Source organism: Aquarana catesbeiana, linkage group LG05 (genome assembly GCF_042186555.1).
Source record: "Aquarana catesbeiana isolate 2022-GZ linkage group LG05, ASM4218655v1, whole genome shotgun sequence".
Classification (NCBI taxonomy): Eukaryota; Metazoa; Chordata; class Amphibia; order Anura; family Ranidae; genus Aquarana; species Aquarana catesbeiana.
Genome location: NC_133328.1, coordinates 104165060 through 104192834, shown reverse-complemented (window position 1 = coordinate 104192834; position 27775 = coordinate 104165060). Strand labels below are relative to the sequence as shown.

Below are 27775 nucleotides of genomic sequence, written 5' to 3'. Positions count from 1 at the left end.
TAGACCACATCATCTGTGACAACGCCGCAAACATGAAAAAAGCATTCACTACATGTTTTCCAGGACAGCTAGATGAAGACGATGACCTTGATGATTCAGACATTTGGAATGACCTGTCAGTGGAAGAACAGGAGATGTTTGACAATTATTTGAGTGCAAAAACCCAGACTAGACTTCAATGTTTTTTACACACGCTTCAATTGGTAATAGGTGATGGACTTAAAGAGACTAAATTAGTCAATGCAGCTCTCGCCAAAGCTTCCAGGTTGAGCTCCTTGTTACACACAAGCACCTCTTTCAAGGAAAAATTTGAGGAGGAGTTTGGACAGCGTGGAATCCCTGCCTCTGTTACCACACGCTGGAATTCCACACTGAGGCAATTGAAATCATGGTCAGCTGTGACCAGCTGAAACTGACTAGAATGCTTGAAGATGGGGACACAAAGAGACTGTATTCACAGCTAGAGAGTGGAATCAGATTAAGGAACTCGTGGATGTCCTTCAACCTTTTGGAGAAGCCACAGACCTCTCACAGGGAGAAAAACTTGTGACAATAAGTGCTGTTGTACCCTGTATCCTTTCTCTGAATCACCACTTGGAAAATCATAAAGAGAGTGTGCGCTACCTTGGTGGCTTGATCCGTAGCCTGCAAGAATCACTCCAAAGACGATTCGAAGGGATCTTTGTCAATGTGAGGATGGCAGATGAACAGAATGATGTAGCAACCTTACCCTCCTCTGACCCTCTATACCTAAAAGCTGCTCTGCTGGATCCTTCATTTGGCACCATGTGGTTGACCCATGATGTTTTGGCTACCGAAAATGTCAAGGAGGCTGTGTCTGCGATGATAAAAAGTATGTTATGTTTTTGGTAATAACCCGTTTGCAGTAATAACACCTGAGTGCATTGAGTCACTGTTTTATGCTTGTGTTTTTCAGACTTGATTCTCAAAGAGGACTGCAAGCCCACCCCAACAACCACCGATGAAGACGAGCAAATGCCAGTGGCAGAGTCAGAGAGTCAATCTGGGCTGTTCACAGCATACCGCAAAAAACAGAAGAGAGATTCATGTTCCAGTCCCCAAATTCAGCTGAACCAGTATTTAGACATTTGTGATGGACAGAGCTGCCTTCAGTTTTGGGCCAAGAACAGGCACATGCTCCCCTCTTTGTTCAGGGTAGCGGTAAGAGTAATGTCAGTCCCTGCATCAAGCGCACCTGTTGAACGTGTGTTTACCCATGGTGGGGTGATAATGCGACCCCATCGCTCACAAGTGAGCGAGAAAGTACTTTCAAATTTAATTTTTTGCAAATGCAATGCATGTTAAGTGGCTATTCTGAGAATAGCCACTTAACATGCATTGCATTTGCAAAAAATAGTATTCTGAGAAGTGAGAATACTATTTTTTGCAAATGCAATGCATTTTAAGTGGCTATTCTAATAACTAAGAAAAAAGGAATAGAAGTAGATAGGCGCTGTTTCCAAGCCTGGTGAATTCAAATGTGTTATTCCCTTAGTGGGAGGGCAGTATGGAGTGGGAAAGATTGTAAAGATGTTGCCTATAGTATTTAGTGAATGTTTATCCCGTGGAATTACTATAAAGGTCCTGGATGTGCATAAGTCAAGTTGGTTGTCTGACTTAATAAAGTGCAGTGTGTGCTCTAAAAAAGATATAACTTAATCTGTATAAATATAATATATCCATATATAAATGAACCCTATTTTTAAATTAAAAATATTTGTGCAAAATTATGTGATCCATAACGTAATCGATAATGTACATATGTAGTGAACAAACAAATATATATAATCAAGTGCTTTCAGTGCTGCTAGGATCTGGTGAGTGCAATCAATTACTATTAGAACACGGATTAAGGCACACACTGAAAGGTTTACTCATTGGAATATTTGTGCAAAATTATGTGATCCATAACGTAAATCGATAATGTACATATGAAGTGAACAAACAAATATATATAATCAAGTGCTTTCAGTGCTGCTACAAAAAAAAAACCCTGGATTCTGATGGATATTCCAATGAGTAAACCTTTCAGTGCGTGCCTTAATCCGTGTTCTAATAGTAATTGATTGCACTCACCAGATCCTAGCAGCACTGAAAGCACTTGATTATATATATTTGTTTGTTCACTTCATATGTACATTATCGATTTACGTTATGGATCACATAATTTTGCACAAATATTTTTAATTTAAAAATAGGGTTAATTTATATATGGATATATTATATTTATACGGATTAAGTTATATCTTTTTTAGAGCACACACTGCACTTTATTAAGTCAGACAACCAACTTGACTTATGCACATCCAGGACCTTTATAACACATTTGAATTCACCAGGCTTGGAAACAGCGCTATCTACTTCTATTCCTTTTTTCTTATATCTTACTCCACCTAGTGGAAGTAATCGGTAGTGGCAGCAGTTCCAACAACATTCTTTAATTTTTAAATTTTTATTCCATTGCATGCATCCTATTGCGCGGGTGTTTCTCCCTCTTTTTTCTATTCTAATAACTAAGCTCAAAGTTTGAACTTGACACAATGCCAAATTGCCAATATCAGGACACTTGAAGAATGGTGATGAGAATACTATTATTCTCATCACCATTCAAGTGTCCAGATGTTGACATTGTGTCAAGTTCAAACTTTGAGCTTAGTTATTTTCTCCCTCAGCAAGGACTACATTTTTTCAGGCTTGTTGGCCATTTAATTGCTGAGTGTTCTGCTCCTTGTCTGCTATTTGGGCATTCAAAGAGTTTCTTTAATATGCCAAGAAAAAAGCACTAAGCAGTTTTGTTAATGTTGAAAATAAAACAAAACCTTTCCTGAAAACTGACTTTTAACTCATTTAAAGGGTGAAAATTGGGTAGATCAGTATTTTGACTTAATTTGTGACTTGACCAAAATAAATGACTTGACTTGCTTGACTTCTAGCAGGGACTCGACTTGACTTGCTTGCTTTTTGCCACAGTAACTTGGGACTTGCTTGTGACTTGAAGGTTAAGAGTTGAGACTTGCTTGTGACTTGCACATGTGTGACTTACCCCCATGTCTGCTGAATATAAATGCATGCCACACTTTTCACATGTTTACAGGGTGGATATAAATCAATGATTTTTAAACAAACAAAAAAAATGATTTTTTTTTATTTAAATGATTTTTTTTGGTTTTTATCAAATTTATTTTAATAAAATGCTTTTGGAATAAAAATCTATCTAAAGATAGTTTTTTTTATTTAAGATACGTGAATAATTTAGTTTATTCAGTATGAAATGGAGCTTAGTCATGTAGCATAAGGCTGTATATATATTCTGCAATATTTACATTTTTGGTAAACTCATTCAATAAATCCAAACTCTGCAAGCTGAGATAACATGCACTGCATTGATACATTCACACAATTTCACAGTGACCAGGAGATAAACCAAAGTTCAGGAATATTCCTTTATCCCATTGTTTTGCAAATCTATGTACATTACAATGATGTGATTGAATCGGTTCTCATATCGCTGTTTTAATAACCTGACAGCTTATTATTCTAAACAGGAAACCTTCATTTTGTTTGCAAATAATAAAGATTATAACTACCAGTAAGAATAAGTCCTTACATTTAAAGAGCACCAGTCATTTCAGATCCATCATGGCAGCGCCTGTTAGCGGGCATCCACTCATCTGCTGCTGCCACGTCCCTCACCTTGTTGTGTCACCACTGCCTCACCAGCCATCCCATTGAAGTGAATGGGACTGTCGGTAAGTCAACAGCGGGTCAGAGGAGGAGCAGCTGTGGGATAGAAATGACAGTTGCTCTTTAAAAATTATGATTAAAATCAAGTTGATTTAAATCAAGCCTTTTTACTAGTGATTTAAATCAACTTGATTTAAATCAAATCTACCCTGCATATTTATTTGTAAAAAAATTGGAAATCCCAATAAAATACATTTATCTTTTTGGTTTTAACATGACAAAATGTGGAAAATTTCAAGGGGTATGAATACTTTTTCAAGGCACTGTAAACACTGGCTAGGCACACCGTTAACCCTATTTGATCGCCCTTGATGTTAACCCCTTACCAGCCAGTGTCATTAGTACAGCAACAGTGCATATTTTTAGCACTGATCACTGTATTAGTGTCACCGATCCCCAAAAAGTGTCAGTTAGTGTGAGAATGTCCACCCCAATATCACAGTCCCGCTATAAGTCACTGATCGCTGCCACTACTAGTAAATAAATTACAATCTCCCATAGTTTGTAGACGGTGTAACTTTTGCACAAACCAATCAATATATACGCTTATTGGGATTTATTTTTGCCAAAAGCACGTAGCAGAATACATATTGGCCTAAAGTTTTAAGAAATGTGTTTTTTTTTTTTTTTTATTGGATATGTTTTATAGCAGAAAGTAAAAAAATATTGTGTTTTGTTTTTCAAAATTTTTTTTTTTTTTTTTTATAGCGCAAAAAATAAAAAAACGCAGTGGTGATCAAATACCACCAAAAAAAGAGGTATTTGGCTACAGCGTTGGATGACCGCGCAATTGTCAGATGCCGTATTGCAAAAAATGGCCTGGTTGTGGGGGGGGGGGGGGGTAAAGCTTCCGGAGGTCAAGTGGTATCATATGAGATGAAGTAGCATCATATAAGCAATTTTTTAACTCCCTCGCATAACGTGCCTTTGATTTTTACTGTTTTGCATACACGATTTTAAATTTACACATATTTGTTATTAAATAACTCGACAGTCTTTAAATATTTGAGCTATCTGAGCAGCAGCGTAAGGGTTAAAATATACATGGTATAATCTACTCTTAATGGAGTATTGTATTTCTGCACATACTGACACATGGCTTTCCATTTTTCTTTTTAGGAAACGTTCACTTTTCTCTTCCTGCAGTACTCATGACAGAGGAGTTCTTTATTACCCAACAATACACACTAACCACAGTATGTGTAAGAGCCTGCTACCACCAGTGTAAGGCTTCATGTAAACAGGACGTTTTTACAACCTCTCCTGAACAATTTAACTTGACAGATAGTAACCAATGTTTAAAACGTCTGTTTTGCCATGTTTACATTCCGCATTTAGCTGCGTTTGCGTTTAGAAGCGTTTGAAAAAAAAAAATTTTTTTTTCTTTTCAAAATACCCAAAAATGAAAAACGCCTGTAAACAAAACGCGGCTAAACGCGAGTTACCGCATTTAGAAGCGTTTTGAACTAATTTTTTTGCTTTCCCAAAAAGGCCTCTAAACTCAACTGCCTAGAAACTACTACAAATGACCCTGTGTACATGTACTGATAAGATAACATAGAGGAAAGTTCAGGGGCAGCTGAAAAAAATGCCCAACTGCTCCTAAATGTCCGTTTAGCAGCAGCAGTGTACACGAGGCCTAACACGCGTCTATTTTTTTCATTAGTTACAGTAAGAGCCCTTTCACACTGGGGCGGCGTCGGCGGTAAAACGCCGCTATTATTAGCGGTGTTTTACCGTCGGTATGCGGCCTCTAGCGGGGCGGTTTTACCCCCGCTAGCGGCCGAGAAAGGGTTAAATACCACCGCAAAGCGCCTCTGCTGAGGTGCTTTGCCGGCGGTATAGCCGCGCCGTCCCATTGATTTCAATGGGTAGGAGCGGTAAAGGAGCGGTATATACACCGCTCCTTCACCGCTCCGAAGATGCTGCTGGCAGGACTTTTTTTACCGTCCTGCCAGCGCATCGCTCCAGTGTGAAAGCCCTCGGGGCTTTCACACTGAAATGCAAGCAGCGGCACTTTCGGGTCGGTTTGCAGGCGCTATTATTAGCGCCTGCAAACCGCCCCAGTGTGAAAGGGCTCTTAGTGTGTGGTCGGTCTATAGCTTATAACTAGCAAGTACCAGAGGAATCCCTGAACGTTCTTGTGTCTCTAAAATAGATGGAGGCTGAGCAAGCTGGTTAGCTGGTCTCACTACGTTTGCCCTGTGAACATCTGCACAGACGACCTCTGAGTGATGTCCGATAATCTCAGGAGGCCACACACCAGTGTGCACATACAAGAAATCCTCCTGCTAATGTACATCTGAATAGAGAAAACGTGTCCCAATCAAAGACACGTCCGACTCAGAAGAGGGCACACGATCACATAATTGCTGTTGTGAACATGTGATTTTTGGGGTTTTTACAGCTTTCGCAATAGAACGCGCAGCGCATCTGCAAAAATATGACAGATCTAATAAAATGACAAAGCTTTTTTTTAACCCCCCCTTGCTGCTGAGAACTTTAACAGTCACTTCCTAACTTGTTGCTTCCTTGTTCAAAAAAAGGAACTTATTGTGAGCTTTTAAGTTCTCCAGAAATAAAACCCAAGGTGAGATACCCAGCTTTTTTTCACTCTGTCATATCCTTTGGAATGCTGTAAAGATGAATTTCAGATATGGCTATTTTACATAGTTCCATTGGAAATCACTGTAATAGGCACCAATTCTACACTAATTGCTGCTGGCTTCCAGGTCTTGCATCAAGTGGCTGCCCTACTGCTTAGTGAACACAGAAAGTCGATCACTCGGCGCTGCCGCCATTCAGAGAATTTTATTGAATTTTGTCAATGAATGCAAAGCGTTCTCTATTTAGAAGAGGTGAAGATTGTGACATCATGGCTTTGCCTCTCCACCTCGTCCAATCAGAGAATGCCTTGCATTTATTCGGAAAAATATAAAGTGTCATGCGAATGGCGTCTGTACCAAACTAGTGACCTCTGGTATTCAATAAGCACCAGGGCAGCCGCTCAGCACAGGACCCAAAAAAAATAAAAATAAAATACATGATTTCCAGATTCCATGGGAACGGGCTGGTATGCTGGACCAAAGTAACTATATAAAAATACCTGGAATTCAGCTTTAAAGGCCTACTTCGTCCCCAAATACAATATTTCAGTTTTGCATGGGAAGTGATGGTTCGGCAACCACGTGAAACTAAATTAACATTGACACCACTGAAGGGGAATTTACTATTGCTGCCTCTGCTCTGGGCTGAATGCCATTTCCCATAAACCAAAGGTGGCCGTGTCCCTGTGGCAGCACATTGCTTCCATAGAGGAGAAGTGTGGGAGGTCTGCAGTGGCAGTACAAGGGTGAGCTGAAGGGCTCCTCAAGACAGAGCTTCCCGGATGGAGGTTAACCTTACTATATGCTAGAGCTGCACGATTCTGGCCAAAACGAGAATCACGATTTTTTTGCTTAGAATAAAAAGATCACAATTCTCTCACGATTCTCGCGACGTAAAATCTTTCACATTATACAAAAAAAATGGGCTAACTTTACTGGTAAGATTTTTTTTTTAATTCATTAAAGTAATTTTTTCCAAAAAATTGCATTTGAAAGACCGCTGCACAAATACAGTACGATATAAAATATTGCAACAACCACCATTTTATTCTCTAGGGTGTCTACTAAAAAATTATATATGTTTGGGGGTTCTAAGTAATTTTCTAGCAAAAAAAAAAAAAAAGATTTTAACTTGAAACTAACAAATGTCAGAAAAAGGTTTAGTTTTTAAAGCGGAGGTCCGCTGAAAAAAAAATATTAAAAGCCAGCAGCTACAAATACTGCAGCTGCTGACTTTTAATATAAGGACACTTACCTGTCCAGGGAGCCCTTGATGTTGGCAGCCGAAGCCGATCCGTCCTTTGGCTCTTGGCTGCTGCCACCACCATCCTCGGTAAGGGAATAAGGAAGTGAAGCCGTGCGGCTTCACTTCCTGGCTCCCTACTGAGCATGCGCGTCCTCTCTGGTCCCTGCTGTGTTCTGTGTCTCACAGAATACAGCGGTGGAGGAGAGTGTAGGCGCTGGAAGTGGTGTAGGTCACCGCAAGCACCGCAGTGATCTATGCAGGAAGTGGGAGCAAATACCTGTATTAGACAGGTATCTGCTCCCTACTCCCCCCTGAAAGGTGCCAAATGTGACACTGGAGGGGGGGAGGAATCCAAAAAGTGGAAGTTCCATTTTTGGGTGGAACTCCACTTTAAGTGGTTAAACTTTTTTCACTTACACAGGAAGTCTATTCCATTGACAAATTGTTACAATGTTTATACTTAAGTTCAACTGATAAAGAATGGTTTGTTTCTTGGCAGACTGCCCAGTTTTTCTCTTCCTTTCTTTTGAGGGCTGTGACTTCAGAAGAGCAGAGAGAATTCTTTGCATAGAAAGAATTGTGAAACACTTTAGTCAAGATCGCAATAACGATTCTTGACGATTAATCACGATAACGATTCTTGACGAATAATTGTGCAGCTCTACTATATGCACATCTTTCTCTGATTTTAAATTTATATTATTTAATATGGTCATCGACTGATCAAATTTCAAATTGGAAATTGTTAATAAAGAAAAAATGTCTACTTTTGGTTAGCTTAGGGAAGGTTTTTCTATTGATGTCTGCAGGCCTACTAGAGCAGTGGTCGCCAACCTGATGGATCTCATGGCCCACTAAACTCACACTGCTGCCTTATACACACAATGCTTCGGCACTCTTCCCCCCTCCCCCTGGATCACACTGCTGCCTTATACACACAATGCTTTGGCTCTCTTCCCCCCCGATCACACCGCTGCCTTATACACACAATGCTTTGGCTCTCTTCCCCCCCCCCCATTCACACTGCTGCCTTATACACACAATGCTCTGGCTCTCCTGCCCCCCTCCCCCTGGATCACACTGCTGCCTTATACACACAATCCTCTGTCTCTCTGCCCATACCCCACCCCCACTCTGCATCACATTGCTGCCTTACACAGGCCCATCATTGGATCTCACCTCCTTATCCAGCCATTTGCTCGAGCTCTGTGCTCCCTCCTACAGACTGTGATCAGCGCTGCCATTGGAAGTCCCCTCCTTCTTCACCTTCCACTCTCTGCACTACTCCCAGAACCTCCCTCTGAGCTCACAGGAGCCAAGGCTACAGAAGAGGCGTCGGGTATCAATGCACTCTGACAGTATTGACTGTCAGCGCGCATTGAGAACAACACTAAAAAAACTACATTGGGCGGTATACATCCACCACAATGTTGATTTGCAGCAGAACCCCTGGGAACCACCAACATTTTCTTGTGGACTATCAGTGTTCCACGTACCACTGGTTGGCAACTGCTGTACTAGAGAGATCTCTTCAAAGTGAGGGGAAATCCCACTTCTGCAAGCTGTCACCGGACCAGGTGTTCCCTTTTGAAGATTCCCACACTCTACCCCAGTGACTTTTGTACATTTTTAGATTTCTCTTATCTTTATTCACTTATGGGAATGGATATCAGGATAGAAAATGAATTTCCAAAAAAGGGATACTGTATACTAAGACCCTGACAGATTGGATCTAAAAGCTGGAGAGCCACTTTAAATTACAGCTATGTAGTCATTTTGTTTCTGTACAGATTACTGCCTGGTAGCTAGGCACCGCACATTTTCATAATGATTGATCATCAATAGCCGTTTATGTATTTTGGTCAGTAAAAATATCCTATTGTGATGGTGTATCACTGTTGTATCCACAGACAAGGTGTGGTGAATGATTTCTCCTTACTTTGAATGCTGACACACTATATTATGGCATTGCTGCATTCCAGGCATGGAGCCAAGACAAATGATCTATAGGTGTGTAACATTGTCCCCTGTGTACACATCCACTTTCCAGTGACATCAAGAAACAGAACAGAATGCGCACTTATTCATCAGACACTTATTCCATTGCAATGCCTATACCGCTTCCAACACAAATGTCCAGAGGACTCAAATGAAGAAAAACGTCAATCATTCATGCGATAATCTCATCGTGTATACGGGGCTTTAGTTATGGGTCCTAAGGTGAGAAGAAGAAGCAGCTGGATGAGGAGTTTTCTCTGATAACACAGCAGCACAGAGGAATTCAGCTCCTTTGCTGGAGTACATGCTATATATACCCTCCAGCTGCAGAGCCAACTAAACAACAAGCCTTACATAACACAGACAAGATGCTCGAGAGGAAATAAAAATGTAAACCATTTTCCAAAAATACACATCATCAGCAAAGACATGGACAGATATAGTGCACTCCGGCACCAAGACTTATTTTGAATGGTTCAAACAAGATGGATCACGCGTTATTAACATAGAACTCTGCTAGAGTGGTATCATTGTGCTTCAAATGTTCCCCCCAGCAGCCAAAGTACTTACCTTCAGCCCCACTCTTCAGTTCTCTGCTGTGCCCTGCCTGGCACTGCACAGTCTTTGTAAAAAGAAGTTCTGGCCGCGTCCAGCTCCTACTACGCATGGCAGCTCAATTATTCCATTGGCTGGGACCAAACTCTTCTGGATGGCTGGATCTGCCACAGGTGTAGAATATGGGACCAGGGCTAAAAGGTAAGTATTGCATTAGGTGGCCACTCACAAGGCTGGGAGGAACATTTAAAGGACAACTTCACAAAAAGGGGGCTCACACTTGTGCGCTAGAAAAAAAACACTACTCTCCGCAATTGTTTTCTATGTGCCCTGTTCCTGCTTAAACGCAGCCTTCAGGTAAGCTGCGGTGCAGAAATCTGAAACATGTCTGCAGTGTTCCACCCCGCACCCCAGTTAACCTGTGTCTGTCTGCATTTTTATGCACCGTGACAGACTGACATTTCAAAAAAAAAAAAAGAAAGAAGTTCAATACAATACTAAAAATAAATAAATAAATAATACTGTATATATATGCTGTTTTGGTCTTTAAAAGAGCAAGGCACTACTTGGCCAAAAAATGATACATCCTTCATGGTAAAATGTGTAATGTTGACAGATGTGCTACCTCTACTGGTAGTCTGTTCCAAGCATCCACAACTACTGATATCCCAATTGGGAAATGAGAAGTGCCAGCATGGTTGACCACCCTCTACAACCTGTAGCAGCGCCATACTTGACACTCTAGCCCCCGTGAATCAAACATAAGGCTCACGGGTCGAATCCAGCACACCAGGCCATTTTGTGTGGCTCTCACACCCTGGGCTTTTTTTCAGCTGGTACGTGGCAGAACTTAGCTATCTCTGGCTCTCACCCTCCACTTCCCACTCAGCACTGTCATTTGTAAACACAAAAGCTTTCCTCTTGGCGACTCTCACAGATCCCTCCCTCCCTGCCCTGCACTCAGGGTGGGGACCAAAGAGCTGCAGATGCAGTGTGGGATAGGGCACCATGCGGTAAGCTGCACTGTGACCCCCATCTGTGTCCAGGTGCACAGATGCCAACCAATGATCTCCCTGCAAGTGACAGAGAGATGGATCCGCCTACACTGCCGGGAGGTACTAGTGGCAGACCAGGTAGGGAAGTTTTTTTGGGAGGGAAAGGGGAGGGGGCAGTAGAGATTAATTCTATAGAGGGAGATGTGTGCAGGAGCTAGGGAGGGGTGGAAGGGAAATGTGGACAGCATGTGAAAGAGAGCTGAACCCTGAACTCTGTACGTAGGGCACACCTGAGCCCTGCACTCTGTACGTAGGGCACACCTGAGCCCTGCACTCTGTACGAAGGGCACACCTGAGCCCTGCACTCTGTACGAAGGGCACACCTGAGCCCTGCACTCTGTACGAAGGGCACACCTGAGCCCTGCACTCTGTACGAAGGGCACACCTGAGCCCTGCACTCTGTACGAAGGGCACACCTGAGCCCTGCACTCTGTACGAAGGGCACACCTGAGCCCTGCACTCTGTACGAAGGGCACACCTGAGCCCTGCACTCTGTACGAAGGGCACACCTGAGCCCTGCACTCTGTACGAAGGGCACACCTGAGCCCTGCACTCTGTACGAAGGGCACGCCTGAGCCCTGCACTCTGTACGAAGGGCACGCCTGAGCCCTGCACTCTGTACGAAGGGCACGCCTGAGCCCTGCACTCTGTACGAAGGGCACGCCTGAGCCCTGCACTCTGTACGAAGGGCACACCTGAGCCCTGCACTCTGTACGAAGGGCACACCTGAGCCCTGCACTCTGTACGAAGGGCACACCTGAGCCCTGCACTCTGTACGAAGGGCACACCTGAGCCCTGCACTCTGTACGAAGGGCACACCTGAGCCCTGCACTCTGTACGAAGGGCACACCTGAGCCCTGCACTCTGTACGAAGGGCACACCTGAGCCCTGCACTCTGTACGAAGGGCACACCTGAGCCCTGCACTCTGTACGAAGGGCACACCTGAGCCCTGCACTCTGTACCTGAACCATACAGAGTGCAGGGCTCAGGTGTTCCCTACGTACAGAGTGCAAGGTTCAGGTGTGCCCTACGTACAGAGTGCAGGGTTCAGGTGTGCTTAGGGGTATTCAGTTCTTTTCTAAAGATTTTGGGTGTGGCACTATTATAGGATACACTCATTGAATCTATCTTCTTGAACCCTGGACTCTGTACGTAGCACACCCCTGAACTCTGCACTTTCTACGTAGGGCACACCTGAACCCTGCACTCTCTATGTAGGGCATACCTGAACTGTGCACTCTGTGCATAGGGCACCCCTACAACTACACTCTGTACAAAGCACATCCCTGAACTCTGCACATAATGCACTTCTGGTATTTATTGCTCCTTTCAGATCCTCCCACTGTGCAATTTGGCCAAACTCCAATTTTTGACATTCAAGTGTAGGATGTCTCTCAGTAAGCCGGCCATACATGGATGAAAAATCAGCCAGTTCAGCAGGAAGGTATGGGCAGGGTTGTTATATAGAATTTGATCGACTTCTGTACAACTGTCCTGTTTTTTTTAATGCTTAATCAGCGCTGCAGCACTGATCGGTGCATTCTGACAGCAGTGAAGTCTCCCCACTGTCATAATGCAATAGCTTAGAGGGAGGATTCCCCCATCTACATTAAGTCTCCATGCACACTAGCAGTTTTTCTAAGCTCCAAGACCGCTAGAAAAAGAAACACTGGATGAAAAATGCTGATAATAGGGTTTTTGTGCCAGCTTGTAGTAACGTTTTAGTAGCTTTTAGAAGTGTTTAGGAGTGTTAGTGTTTTATTAGCGCTTTTACAGTACACAAAGGAAAAAAAAAGCTCTAAAAAAGCATTTTAGTAGCATTTAACATTTTTTTCTGTCAAGAAAATGCTCCCAAAAATGTTTTTAGCATAAAATAGTGTGCATAACACTATTAGCTTCTAGGAGCAGAAAAATAAAATGCTTATAATAGTTTCTAGAAGCTTAAAAAAACGCTAATGTGCATGGAGCCTGAATGTGTGGATGGGGGAATTAAGACTTTTTTTCCGTTCAACCTGCTGGTTGAAAAAAAAAAAAAAGAATCTTCTATGGGCTGCCCGTTACCAATTTGTTTGTGGCTTCACCATTGTAACATCAATGACTGCAGTATGTCCTAATGGTACCAGTGTGCAGTGGTTTAATAGGCTAAATATTGACTCAAAAAGATTGCATCTCGTTACAGATGATTATGTCAGTATTATCCTCAATTCGATTAAATAAGGAATATAACTTCACAAAAACAGGACTAAAAAAGAATAACTCACCCATGTTTAACATTCTATCAGGTCCGCATTCCAGTGAGTATCGGTTCGGCAGTACGCTTTCAATCTGCAATATAAAGGAGAACAGTCAAATAACTCCATTAAAATATGATATATAGTTACTTACAATTCATTATTGTTTTTTTCCATTTACAGTCTTAACCACTTATCTACCAAGGTATGCATATAAACAGCATGGAAGGCAAGTGTTTAAATCAAGCTCATGGCTGCTGCACTTGGGAGCTTTGTACAGGCTTTAGGAGCCAGCAAAGGGCTTTCCTGCCTTTTATGGGCTCACAAAGTGTGTCCCCTTCCCCTTTGCTGGCCTCATACAGTGGGTCCTGGGCTCCTCCCTTCCTCTGGAGCAGGGGGAATTCTGGGAATAGCCCCAATCTCTCCTGCGGCCAATGACCCTGGAAGCACTGTGTATTGCATTACTTTCAGGATCATAGCTATCATCCCTCAGCTAGTGTAGCCAGGGTCAGGGCTGCTGCTAAAACTAGGCAAACTAGGCAGCCGCCTAGGGCGGACTGCTGGGCGCTGGTAGGCTGCATTTGATGGGCGCTGGTGAAGCTGCATTGCTGGGCGCTGACGAGGCTGCATTTGATGGTTGCTGACGAGGCTGCATTTGATGGGCGCTGACGAGGCTGCATTTGATGGGCGCTGACGAGGCTGCATTTGATGGGCGCTGACGAGGCTGCATTTGATGGGCGCTGACGAGGCTGCATTTGATGGGCGCTGACGAGGCTGCATTTGATGGGCGCTGACGAGGCTGCATTGATGGGCGCTGGTGAGGCTGCATTTGATGGGTGCTGGTGGGCTGCATCTGATGGGCGCGTCATTAAAAAGCTGGGGTATAAATGGGCAGGGCAAAGGGGGTGGAGCCAGGGGAGGCGGAAAAATTCGGTTTCGCCTAGGGTGTCAAAAATCCTTGCACCAGCCCTGGCCAGGGATGCAGCTATTCAAAAATGATCTGGACCTTAGGGTGGTAGGATTCCTGGTGCAAAGTCAGTTCGCTTGCTGTTTTTAGCTTGTTCAGTTAGCAGGTGTGCTAGGGAGACAACTAGTCATAACAGTGCAGCTAATGACAGCATAAAGCTATCACAGCCGTCCCTTTCAGCCAAGGAAAAAAAAAACATTTAATATATTTTAAAAAAATCAAGCTGCAAATATCAGGGCTGGGCTCAACCCTTCCTTCTCAAAGCTGATCGCTCAGCTGTCAGCTAATTGCCAGCTCCTATCTCTCCAGAGTGACTCACCTGTTGATGATATCCTGCTCGTCAGTCCTGTATACTTAAGCCGTCCAGTCCAGATGATCTCTGCCTTCGCCTTGGTCACATCTCTAGAGATGCCTTCCTGGTAAAGACTTGCTTGGCTGACATTCCTTCTGGCTCCAAATCCTGCTTGCTGTTCTACTACCCTCATCTCTGGCTCCGTGACATTTTGGCTTGTCTGACTATCCGTTCCGGTTCCTGAACTCTGGCTATGTTTTGACTATGTTTACTCAGTTTACCTTTTTTTATCATTATTAAAGTGAATGAATGAATGTGAATGAATGACTTGTATAACGCCACCTATGCGAACTGAATCGACTCAAGGCGCTTTTTGCCGCAAGTGTCCATCTGCGGTATAGCGCGATCCTTTTGCCCCATGGGGTCCCGACACGCTTACAAACACATGCACATACAACATACACATATTTAGCCAATTTTTTTGACAGGATCTAATTAACCTACCAGAGTGTCTTTAAAGAAGTGTGATTTAACTGTACTTCTGTCTCAGTCTGATTCATGGTTTCTGACACAAAGTAAATAAACGTGTCCTCCTGAACGGTAAAAATTGTAATGTGTGATAATGACAGCCTGAACCTTGAAGAATTTATGTGTAGCAGAAACTTCCTCATATTCTCCTTTAGTGAACTCTGCCATAAAGCAGGGAGGATAAACTACTAATGATGCAATTTTAAGAGGCTATGAATGACTAATGTACAATGACAGAAAAAGGAAATGCAAATGTAAACTAAATAAATGTGCACAGATATGAGCTTACCAATACCTAACCACTTGCTTATTGGGCACTTAAACCCCCTTCCTGCCCAGACCAATTTTCAGCTTTCAGCGCTGTCACACTTTGAATGACAATTGCGCGGTCATGCTACAGTTTACTCAAATGAAATTTTTATCATTTTTTTTCACAAAGGTAGAGCTTTCTTTTGGGGGTATTTAATTGCTGCTGGGTTTTTTATTTTTTGCTAAATAAAACAAAAAGGGACCGACATTTTGAAAAAAAAAAAAAAAACGGTTTCATAGTCTGTTATAAAATTTTGAAAACAGGTAATTTTTCTCTTTCACTGATGTGCGCTGATGAGGCTGCACTGATGGGTACTGCTAAGCGGCACTGATAGGCATTGAAAAGGCGGCACTAATAGGCACTGATAGGTGGCACTGATAGGCAGCACTGATCTGTGGCACTGATTAGACACTGATGGGCATTGATTGGCAGCACTGGTGGGTATTGCTAGGTGGCACTGGTAAGTGGCACTGGTGGGTACTGATAGGTGGCACAGTGGGCACTGGCAGGTGACACTGGTGGGCACAGCCCACCGATGTCCCTCTGACAGGAGCCGGTGATCAGCTTTTTTTTTTCCCTCACACTGACAGCTGAGATCAACCCCTCACTCGGATCTGTGATCTTGGTGTGCCCATGCCAGTCCGAATTGTGTTTTAAGACTCTTTGGCCCACTTTTATTAACCCCCCTGGCGGTATTCCCGAGTCTGGCTCGGGGTGGAATTTCAATACCAAAAGCGGTATCTCCGAGCCAGACTCGGGATCGCATCGCAGGATCCATGTAGAGGATACTTACCTTGTCCCCTGGATCCTGCGATGTCTCCCTGCTGTGATCGGCGAGCCGACATGTCTCGCTCGATTCACAGTGCCGAGCTCCGTTCCCTGCGAGCGTTGCGACGCACGGGGACGGAGTTCGGCGCCAAATTCAAAAAGTGAAACACACAGTACAGATTACAGTACTGTATCAAATAATTACACATCCCCTTTGTCCCTAGTGGTTTGTCCAGTGTCCTGCATGCAGTTTTATGTTATAAAAACTGTTCTTTCTGCCTGGAAACTGGAGATTGTCCATGTGACAGACTCACCCGGGATAGAGGCTATTGGAGGGGACTGAACGCTAGCCTCTTGCCAACAGATTATGGGCCCTGGCATTTGGGGGAATGGTGCTCTCTGTGAGCTGTATGCCTGGGGACCCTGGGGTTGGTGTTACTTTGGATTTAGCTCCATGTCCCTCCAAAACACACAGACTCTGGGGACCCTGTATTTGCCATAGTAGCAATAGTGACCGAGTCATACTGTTGGGACTCATACTGTGAGAAGATGCTAATGTCATCAACTCCACTCACCTGTCTGATGTCAGCTATAATGTGTTTAATGTAAATGAGTTCAGTCTGGCTTACCACAGGTTCTAAGGGTATTCAACTCATTGTTGTTTGTTCTAATTAACCCTGTGTTGATGTTTATGGTAATGTATGTTGAATAGTCAATGAGCTAGGAGACGTAGTCACTTAGTCTGGGTAAAAGTTAATTAGCTCATGTTAATTAGGTTACATTTGTATTGTTAGAGTAATATGAGCAGGAGGGGGGAACCTCATCTTCTCCTATATATAAAACTGTATTTTGATTCTAAATAAAGTTAGTCCTGATGTACTCCAAGACTGGTGTTGTCTAGTTCTTGGGGGTTCCTATAGCCAGATCCAATGGACTCGTGTTCCAGAACTTAGGAAGCGGTATACTGACGGAAGCACTCAAGCAGAGTGTGGGACATTCCGTGACAGTCCATAGCAGGGCTTTCACATTGGAGCGGTGTGCTGGCAGGACGGTAAAAAAAAGTCCTGCTAGCAGCATCTTTGGAGTGGTGAAGGAGCGGTGTGTAAACTGCTCCTCCACCGCTCCTGCCCATTGAAATCAATGGGACACCGCGGCAATACCACCGGCAAAGTGCCTCTGGCTTTTAACCCTTTCTCGCCCGCTAGCGGGGGGTAAAACTGCCCCGCTAGCGGCCGAATACCGGCAGTAAAGCACCTGATAACAATAGTTGCGTTTTACCGCCGACGCTGCCCCCACCCCAGTTTGAAAGGGGCCTAACACTGAGAACCGAGCGATCAAACACCGCCAATCGCTTGGTTCTCACAGCTCCATAAGCAGAGAGCTGGTGACTGACACTGGACTGCTCATTGGAGCGTTGGGCTGTGGAGGGGGTGGGAGAGACTGGCTCAGGATCTCAGTGGCTTGCTGAGAGGCTCTGCCGGGTGCCAGTCCAGGAATGTGGGTGGATCGCGAGGAACACACTGTTTGCCTTCAGGGACATGCACCTGCACGTACACAGATGTCAAATTGAGACCAGTGGCTTTGCCCATGCAGCTGCTGCATCCCTATTGACATCAATGGGACTGCCCGCACGCAGATGCATGGAACGCATGCAAAGATGGCCCTCACACGGGTGTATGTATTGCTATAACCTGTGTTAACACGGTCTAAATACCTGACCTGGGATTAGCTTCTTGAAGTCCACTGTATAGCAGGGCTCAGACTGGGAGAGGAGCCAATAATGTCCTAACAAGGCTGGTAGAAAGAGAAAAGCAGAGTGGCAAATTGATGAGCTCATCACTATTCTGCTTCACTGTCAAGTCACGGAGTGGGTTGGGCCCATGATTACCTGGCCTCAGATTAAGCAGGCTAAATGATGCTGGTGGTCATTCAACCCAAAAGAATGATGACATCTTATGTGGAAATGAAGAATTGCATGGACTTCAGATTAATGCTAAGTTCTGCAACAAAAGCAGTTTTTTTTAATTTATCTTCTAATGGGCTATTTTTACATTTTTGGCTGCAGATCTGCTTTTTTGAGAATTGTTTTTTTTAAATTGCAAGCTACAGCAATACAGGTAATTAGTGTTATATATTTCCTTACATCGGTTTAGAGTAACTAAAGCCCCATACACCCTAGATTTTTGTCTTCAGATTTACCAAAACTATGCAGTGCAAGGGCCTGCCTGATTGCATACAAATTGCAACTCTTAAGATTTGACCTCATATTATATGGTTTGGGTAAATCTGAAGACAAAAATCTGCAGAAAAACTAATAGTGTGTATGGGGTCTTAGGGTCCTTAGATTGTAAGCTCCTATAGGGCAAGGACTGATAGGAATGTATGAAATATATGTAAAGCGCTGTGTAAATTGATAGCACTATATAATACCTGTAATAAATAAATAAATAATAATAATAAATAAAAATGTCATGAAGAAGATTCGGATCAAACTACAGTGTGTGTAATGGATAGTATGTTGTCCAGGCTGCACAGAAGCAGGACACTGAGACAGCCTTCAGGTATTGTCACAGATTTTGAAGTATTATATTTTCTTTCCAAACACAGATAATGACCTTCAGTCCATAGATTTGTTCCATGTTTGTGTGTTCTGCCTGTCACCAGGGCCCGGTTTACATGACAGGGCCGTCTACGCACATGATCCCCGGCCGCTGCACACTAGACTCGCCTACTTTGCACAGAATACTTTCTAGCTTGGTCGGTGTAGAACGGAAAATATTTACACTATCTCCTATTGTAAAGGCTTCATACTGTATTGTCCACATTTCTTCATTTATCATTCTCTGCAGTACAATATCTGCCTTTAAAGTGTTACTAAAACCACAACAGTCTGCATATGCATTAAAGCATGCTTGTTATACTCAGTGTGGAGCCTAAGGGGTTAATCCTCTGCATTGTGTAAAAAGTCTGTTTGATCCTGTCTTCTCTGATCCTCCCCTTCTTCCACAGTCCCCAATCTAACTCCTGATAGAACAGAGCCTTGGGGGCAAGCTGCACGTGCTCAGTTTGGTGTGTATTTCTAGAAAGGTTTTCTTTTCTTTGGCAGGGTGCATGTGATCAGCACAGGGCCAATCAGCACTGTCCAGACAGAAGGTCAGGGGTCCTGCAGCCTCATTGGTCAATCAGGGGAGAATGAAAACTCCTCCTACAAGTTTTAACCAGTGCTCAGCCGGACACTGATAGAAGTCACAAGACTGCTATATACTGCTGATGAGAAAAGGTATTTAGCAGTTTAGATTTACTAAAATAATTGCATATCCATGGTCTGTATAGGAGACCAGATATAGTGAATGCAGGGTCCGGGGTTTGGTAACTCTTTAAAGGAAACCTGTACCCTGAGAATTATGTAGAGTCTTATGCTGAACACATTCAAAGAATGCTGCACGTCTGGCTGTCTCTGGCTTGAATACTTTCTGAGTCACTGACCTGAAACAAGCATGCAGATCAGAAAGTAACAGTAACGTCAAAATTGCTGATCTTCACACTTCTAGCTGATGAAACTGTACTAACGCCAGTCTATCACATGACAGCCAGGCAACTAGCATTTCTGAAAGAGGTTAGCAATTAAAGCCATATTATTTCAACACATTTCCTTTTAGCCTCCAATAACCCATCAGTGACATCACAGGGGGCAGGCTCTCTGGGCAAAGTCATTGGATGGCCACGCCCCATGCCTATAGAAGGACAAGAACGGCTTTTTTGACAGCTCCGGGAGATGATGGCTCTGGGCTTCTTATTTAAAAAAAGGACTTGTCAATAACCGGCTCTTGTATTTTGTTAAGATTTCACCGTTTTTTTAGGTGAATGGGTAGTGGTATGATACTCATTCACATCGGGGGGTGGGCCGGGATCTGGGGACCCCGACTACCACTGGCAACGTGGGGGCAAGGTGCTTTGGGGTGGGGGGGCGCAGAGCCCATGTTGAGGACATGCTGCCTAGTATGGTTGAGGAGGAGGGGGGGGGCACTCGCTTGTCCCCCTTCCTTTCATGATCTACCGGGCTGCATGCTTGGATAAGGGACTGGTATGGATTACATTTTGGCATTTGGCGTGGGGGGGGGGGTCCCCTCTGAATCCATACTAGACCAGAAGGGCCTGTCATGGACTTGCATTTCTGGTGCAGTTCCATCTATTACCCGCAAATTGTGGGAAAAAAATCCCTGACCCTTACCAAAAACGCACCGGCCGCAAAACGCATAGATGTGTGCTTGTACCATTGCAAACTGCAAAATGCACTAAAAAACGCATAGGTGTGAACCTAGGGTGAGTGTCTACATTTCTGTAATAAGAAAGGTCGTTGGGGATGGGGGGGGGGGGGGTAGAACTGCAGTTCAACCACCTGGTTTTACCACACCCTAGCCGCACAAGCGAATGATTTTATCTGTCGAACTACACTGATCTGTAGAGCTCAATACAGTCTCAAAGGAATGGCACACAAACAATTGTTTTCTATGGGCCCTGTTCACACCATAATAGTATGTTAAGGTGCGGTGCATAAAAATGCAGAAGGTCTGTAAGCAGCATGTCTGTAATGTTACACAGCACAACTTAGCACACCACATGACATCCTGTCACAATGTGCTGCCAATGCCACTCACTACACAATGTACACCAGTGCGTTATAATGTGCAGGCCAGTGTAAACAAGTCCTTATTACGCTATGAGCTAAAGAAACACACCTGTCCCTTGTCATGGCTTCTCCAGGCAAAACTGATGATTGGAGAGCGATCAATAGAGCGCTGCAGTAAGACAGCAGAAAGCACGCCATCAATTATATACAGTCACACTGCAAGGTCCATACTAATCTTTCCCTGACCACATCTTTGACCAACCTAGAGTTTTCCTTTTTTTTCCATTTTTGAAAACCTTTTGATTGACAAATCTGTGATTAAAGACATTTCACTGCAATAAATTATACTCCATTAAAAAATAGGGTTTGGTCACACTTTCATGTTTATGGCGCAGTTTGACGCACCGCACCATAAACTACTCATTACATTTATGGTGAGATTACTGTCAGTAGAGTCAATGGTACTATTCTTCACTAAGCATTTTCATCTAATGTATTTTATAAAAAATAAGGACAGTAGCTTTTTTACTACATTTTGATGGAAACAAGTCTACAATGAAAATAAATGAAATCTCATGCACCTGCCAACCCTCCTGATGTTTGTGGCACTGTCCCATTATTTAAGGCCCATTCACACTGCTCTGCAGCAGAATCGCAGTAAAAAACGCATGTGTCTTTTTACCACAATTTTACTGTGTTTCAGATGCATTTCCTGCACTGGAAAAGTCAGTGTGACTCAAAAAATGTGCCAAAACGTAAAACACGTGCATTTTGGAGCGTTTTTGCCACGTTTTCTATTAATTTCATGGGAGCTGAGTTTTTGGTGCAGTTTTCAAAAGTGCAAAGATGCAGCATGCAGGACTTTTCAAAACGCACAGCACCCATAGCGCAGTGGTGTAAAGAGTCCCATAGGATTTAAAGGGGGACATTTTTCTTGGTAAAAATGCAGGGCAAACGTATCAGTGTTAAAAGGCACTTTAACAAAATCTCAGGGTGACGCGGACCCACTCCATGTGCCTTTTACAGACCAGTGCGATGCTCACAAAGGTGAGTGGTGTATTTAATCCCCACCTCCTGTTTTTTCACATTGCACAGAGCCGCAAGACAAGAGGTAGAGAAAGAATTCTTCACTGTGCTCTACAAGTACTTTAAAAAAGTGTGTGTGTGTGTGTGTGTGTGTGTGTGTGTGTGTGTGTATATATATATATATATATATATATATATATATATACACACACACACACACACACACACACACAGTATCTCACAAAAGTGAGTACACCCTTTACATTTTTGTAAATATTTTATTATATCTTTTCATGTGCCAACACTAAAGAAATGACACTTTGCTACAATGTAAAGTAGTGAGTGTACAGCTTGTATAACAGTGTAAATTTTCTGTCCCCTCAAAATAACTAAACACACAGCCATTAATGTCTAAACCGCTGGCAACAAAAGTCCAAATTGGGCCCAAAGTGTCAATATTTTGTGTCGCCACCATTATTTTCCAGCACTACCTTAACCCGATTGGGCATGGAGTTCACCAGAGCTTCACAGGTTGCCACTGGAGTCCTCTTCCACTCCTCCATGACGACATCACTGAGCTGGTGGATGTTCAAGACCTTGCGCTCCTCCACCTCCTGTTTTAGGATACCCCACAGATGCTCAATAGGGTTTAGGTCTGGATACATGCTTGGCCAGTCCATCACCTTTACCCCCAGCTTCTTTAGCAAGGCAGTGGTCGTCTTGGAGGTGTGTTTTGGGTCATTATCATGTTGGAATACTTCCCTGCGGCCCAGTCTCTGAAGGGAGGGGATCATGTTTTGCTTCAGTATGTCACAGTACATGCTGATATTCATGGTTTCCTCAATGAACTGTAGCTCGGCAGTGCCGGCAGTACTCATGCAGCCCCTGACCATGACACTCCCAACACCATGCTTGACTGTAGGCAAGACACACTTGTCTTTGTACTCCTCACCTAGTTACCACCACACACGCTTGACACCATCTGAACCAAATAGGTTTATCTTGGTCTCCTCAGACCACAGGACATGGTTCCAATAATCCATGTCCTTAGTCTGCTTGTCTTCAGCAAACTGTTTGCGGCTTTCTTGTGCATCATCTTTAGAAGAGGCTTCCTTCTGGGATGGCAGCCATGCAGACCAATTTGATATAGTGTGCGGCTATGGTCTACGCACTGACAGGCTGACCCCCCACCCCTTCAACCTCTGCAGCAATGCTGGCAGCACTCATACATTATTTCCCAAAGACAACCTCTGGATATGACACTGAGCATGTGCACTCAACTTTTTTGGTCGACCATGGTGAGGGGTGGTCTAAGTGGAACCTGTCCTGTTAAACCGCTGTATGGTCTTGGCCATCGTGTTGCAGCTCAGTTTCAGGGTCTTGGCAATCTTCTTATAGCCTAGGCCATCTTTATGTATAGCTACAATTCTTTTTTTCAGATCCTCACAGAGTTCTTTGCCATGAGGTGCCTGGTTGAACTTCCAGTGACCAGTATGAGAGAGAGTGAGAACACCAAATTTAACACACCTGCTCCCCATTCACACCTGAGACCTTGTAACACTAACGAGTCACATGACACTGATGAGGGAAAAAGGCTAATTGGGCCCGATTTGGACATTTTCACTTAGGGATTACTCACTTTTGTTGCCAGTGGTTCAGACATAAATGGCTGTGTGTTGAGTTATTTTGAGGAAACAGCAAATTTACACTGTTATACAAGCTGTACACTCACTACTTTACATTGTAGCAAAGTGTCATTTCTCCAGTGTTGTCACATTAAAAGATATAATAAAATATTTACAAACATGTGAAGGGTGTACTCACTTTTGTGAGATACTGTATATATAAATAGATATATATATCTAGATAGATATAGATAGATATCTATATCTATCTAAAAAGTATATGAAGGTGAAGCAGCATCGGTATGTCCGTGGCTCCTTAAAAGGTGGCACCCATTATACACAGCCAAGACAACTGGCTGCAGCATACTTTTCCAAACTTTTTCAATAGTTTTTATTGAAAGTGTTTTACAAAGGTTAAAAAGGTAGACCTAAACATACAAAAATAAGGCCTATAAATCATCCTCGCTTGAATCATCCAAGAGTGAACAAAGTACAAAACCGTGATGCAGGCAGCATAAAGTGTTAACTTGGAAATGACAACAATAGTAAACCATAGGAATACATACTGACAGTCACAAGATCACCAATAGGAATCTGCATTAACGTTATAAATGTGAAAAGAAAAAAAAGGAAAAAAAAAAGGAAAGAGAACCCAAGTTGCAAGTGAAAATATAGGCTATACAGTGGGAGGAAAAACAAGCATCCCTTAGGCTGCTTTCACACTGGGGCGGCGGGTCTGTTAGCGGTAAAGTGCTGCTAGTTTTTGTGAACTACATTCATAGGAAACCATATTAAATGGACTGTATTGTGTTTCTGCAAAACTGAAAAAGCACTAAAAAATGCATAGGTGTGAACCAGGCCTGAGGTCCATAGACCTCAACATTACACAGGCATTGCTTCAAGTCGCGTCAAAAAATCGTGGTAAAATTGTGGCAAAATTGTGCGACTTTCAGGTCACACAAATGTGAAAGGGGCCTTAGAGAGAGACCCCTCATTCTATTGCCCTGCCTGTAGGTGCAAGGAGAGAATAGCGAATACCAACAAATAAAAAACAAAGACCCCCAACCATACATTAATTAAGAAGCACTCTGCATAAAAAGAGAAACAGGGAGAGGGTGCTCCCCAAATCAATACAATTTTTCAGGCTTTTTTTTGCAAATTACAAGGCAACAGGTCAACCAATAAAAAACAAATAAATAAATAATGCAATAAATATAAAGGCAAAAAGTTTTTTTTAGAAAACTATAGATTATCTTAAGGAAGAACACCAAATTAGCTATTTTCTTTGTCTCTCATTAAAACTGTACATAAGGAACTGTACAAAGAAGAGTACTTTCTTTGATTCTTTTACTTGTGTAAGCTAGTTAGATATAGTAAACTATTAAGCTCTGCAAACATCATAGAGGCAAAGAAGTCCCTGGAAAACATGCAAAGGAGCCTTAAGCACCACCTACTTGGCTCAGAAGGATAATACAAAAAATCTGAATGGACACACAGAGCTGCGGCTTGGCTCGGGTGCCCCCATAGCAAGCTGCTTGCTGTGGGGGCCCTTGACAGGAAGGAGGGGCCAGGAGCACCGAAGAGGGACCCGAGAAGAGGAGAATCCAGGCTGCTCTGTGCAAAACCATTTCACAGAGCAGGTAAATATAACATGTTTGTTATTTGTTATTTTTTTTTTTAAACAAGACTTTACAAATCACTTTATGGTCCGTACCTCACATTCATACATACATACTAGAACTAATTTCAACAGGAGCCAAATAACCTACCAGCATATCTTTGGAGTATGGTAGCTGGAGGAAACCCACAAGCGCAGGAGAACATGCAAACTCTATGCAGGTAGTGTATAACATGTGTGTTATTTTTAAAGATAAAAAAACGAGACTTGTATCACTAAGTATTTTTCAGGTTTTCACTTTTGTTTTTTGCCCTGACCATAATAAAGAAAGTATATGAAAAATGACTACACATTCCTAAAAGTGAGATTGTAAAGTCTTGTTTTTTTTTTCTATAAAAATAACAAACGCGTTATATTTACCTGCTCTGTGTAGTGGTTTTGCACAGTGCAGCCCAGATTCTCCTCTTCTGGGGTCCCTCCTCTGTGCTCCTGGCCCCTCCCTCCTGTCAAATGCTCTCACAGCAAGCAGCTTGCTATGGGGGCACCCGAGCCGAGTCACAGCTCCGCACGTTTATTCCAAGCCCCGCCCCCTATCTCTCCTGATTGGCTAACTGATTTTGATTGACAGCAGCGGGAGCCTATGGTGCCACTGCTGTGTCTCAGCCAAGTAGGAGGGAGAGTCTTGGACAGCCAAGACGCACGTTGACATTGCTGGATAGAGAGAGACCTCAAGTAAGTATTGGGGGGCTGCTGCACATGGAAGGCTCTTTATCTTAACGCATAAAATGCGTTAAGATAAAAAGCCTTCTGACTTTATAACCCCTTAGAGTCGGTTCACACTGAGGCAGCACGACTGCCTCAGACGACTTGAACTGCAGCGGCGACTTAAACTGCAGCGGCGACTTAAACTGCAGCGGCGACTTAAACTGCAGCGGCGACTTAAACTGCAGCGGCGACTTAAACTGCAGCGGCGACTTAAACTGCAGCGGCGACTTGCAAAACGACTTCTATATAGAAGTCAATGCAAGTCCCCTCAAGTCACCCCCAAAGTAGTACAGGAACCTTTTTCTAAGTCGGAGCGACTTGCATCGCTCCGATTAGAACGGTTCCATTGTACAGAACGGGACGCTACTTGTCAGTCGGCTAAGTCACCTGACAAGTCGTCCTAGTGTGAACCGGCTCTTAAAAAACATATTTCCTAAACTAAGCCAACAAATTGTATAAATAAATAAAAATATTCTTAGCCTTCTTCTTTACATATTGCTCAACCACATCTGGAAATAAAAAAAAAACATAGGAGTACAATTAAACACGTGATTTGCATGTATAACCCATGTGTTTGATGTGTTTGTCAAATAAGAAAAATTATAAAATAAAGATATAATGGTCCTTTTTATGGGTACAGTTTGAACGTGCAGAATGTACAAAGTTGATGGAAAAGTGCCTAAAACCAACATGTACGTTCTGTTTTCTTCTACAACAGCCAACTGGATGCAGAAATTTCCCCAGTCCAATCCAAGCCTAAAATACAGTACAGAGAGCTGTTCTGCCAGGAACACTAAAATCCCTCTCGTGCGTGCACTTCACTGTGACAATACACTCTTCTTTCCAAACCTCTTGGAGCCAAAAGGATGGCAATAAAAAAAAAAAAAAATGAGAACAAATTTGTTTATATGGATTAGTCTATAGTCTATAAAAAGTCTATAACGATTTTAACTATTTAACTAAATATAATAAGGTAGGAAGATTTCACCCCAACCACTGGCCATTATGATTTCTCTATGACCATAAGGCATCATTGCTGTAGGTTCTTGAATATTGTTCAGACCACAAATACACAGTAAATTACAGCCACATTATACCTTAAAGTGATTGTAAAGTTTCAATCTTTTTTTTTTTTTTTTTTAAATAACAAACATGTTATACTTACCTCCACTGTGCAGTTCGTTTTGCACAGAGTGGCCCCGATCCTCGACTTCTGGGGTCCCTCGTCGGCTCTCGCGGCTCCTCCCCGCATCGTATAACCCCTTAGTTGGAGCGTTTTCCCGGGGAGTTACCTTGCGGGCGCGCTCCCGAGTCCAGCATTTGCGTCCATAGACTCCGAATGTAGGACTTGGCCTCACCCCCGGCGCCCGCGTCATTGGATTTGATTGATAGCAGCGGCTGCGCTGCTATCAATCTATCCAATCAAGAGCTGAGAACCCTGGGCAGAGGAAGAGCACGTCTCAGCCGTGGGAGGGGCCGGTCACTGCCAGGTGTTTTTTCACCTTCATGCATAGGATGCATGAAGGTGAAAAAACACGAGGGTTTACAACCCCTTTAAAGTATAACCAGGGTGGATTTGATTTAAATCAAGTCAATTAAAATCACGATTTAATTCATGATTTAAATCACTAGTAAAAAGGCTTGATTTAAATCAACTCGATTTAAATCATAATTTTTAAAGCGCAACTGTCATTTCTGTCCCGCATCGGCTCCTCCTCTGACCCGCTGTTGACTCACCGACAGTCCCATTCACTTTAATGGGAAGGCTGGTGATGCGGCAGTGACACAA

At 43.2% G+C, this 27775-nt stretch overlaps 1 protein-coding gene across 3 annotated transcripts in view; it reads right to left on the bottom strand.

Annotated features, from left to right (window-relative positions):
- The window catches only part of LOC141144387 (mitogen-activated protein kinase kinase kinase 3-like), a 254921-nt gene that overhangs the window by 132146 nt on the left and 95000 nt on the right, over positions 1-27775 (bottom strand). For all 3 annotated transcript variants that reach the window (XM_073630033.1, XM_073630031.1, XM_073630030.1), the window contains exon 2: positions 13488-13551. In XM_073630033.1, the coding sequence (XP_073486134.1) occupies positions 13488-13551 (64 nt within the window). The remainder of the gene's footprint in view (positions 1-13487; positions 13552-27775) is intronic.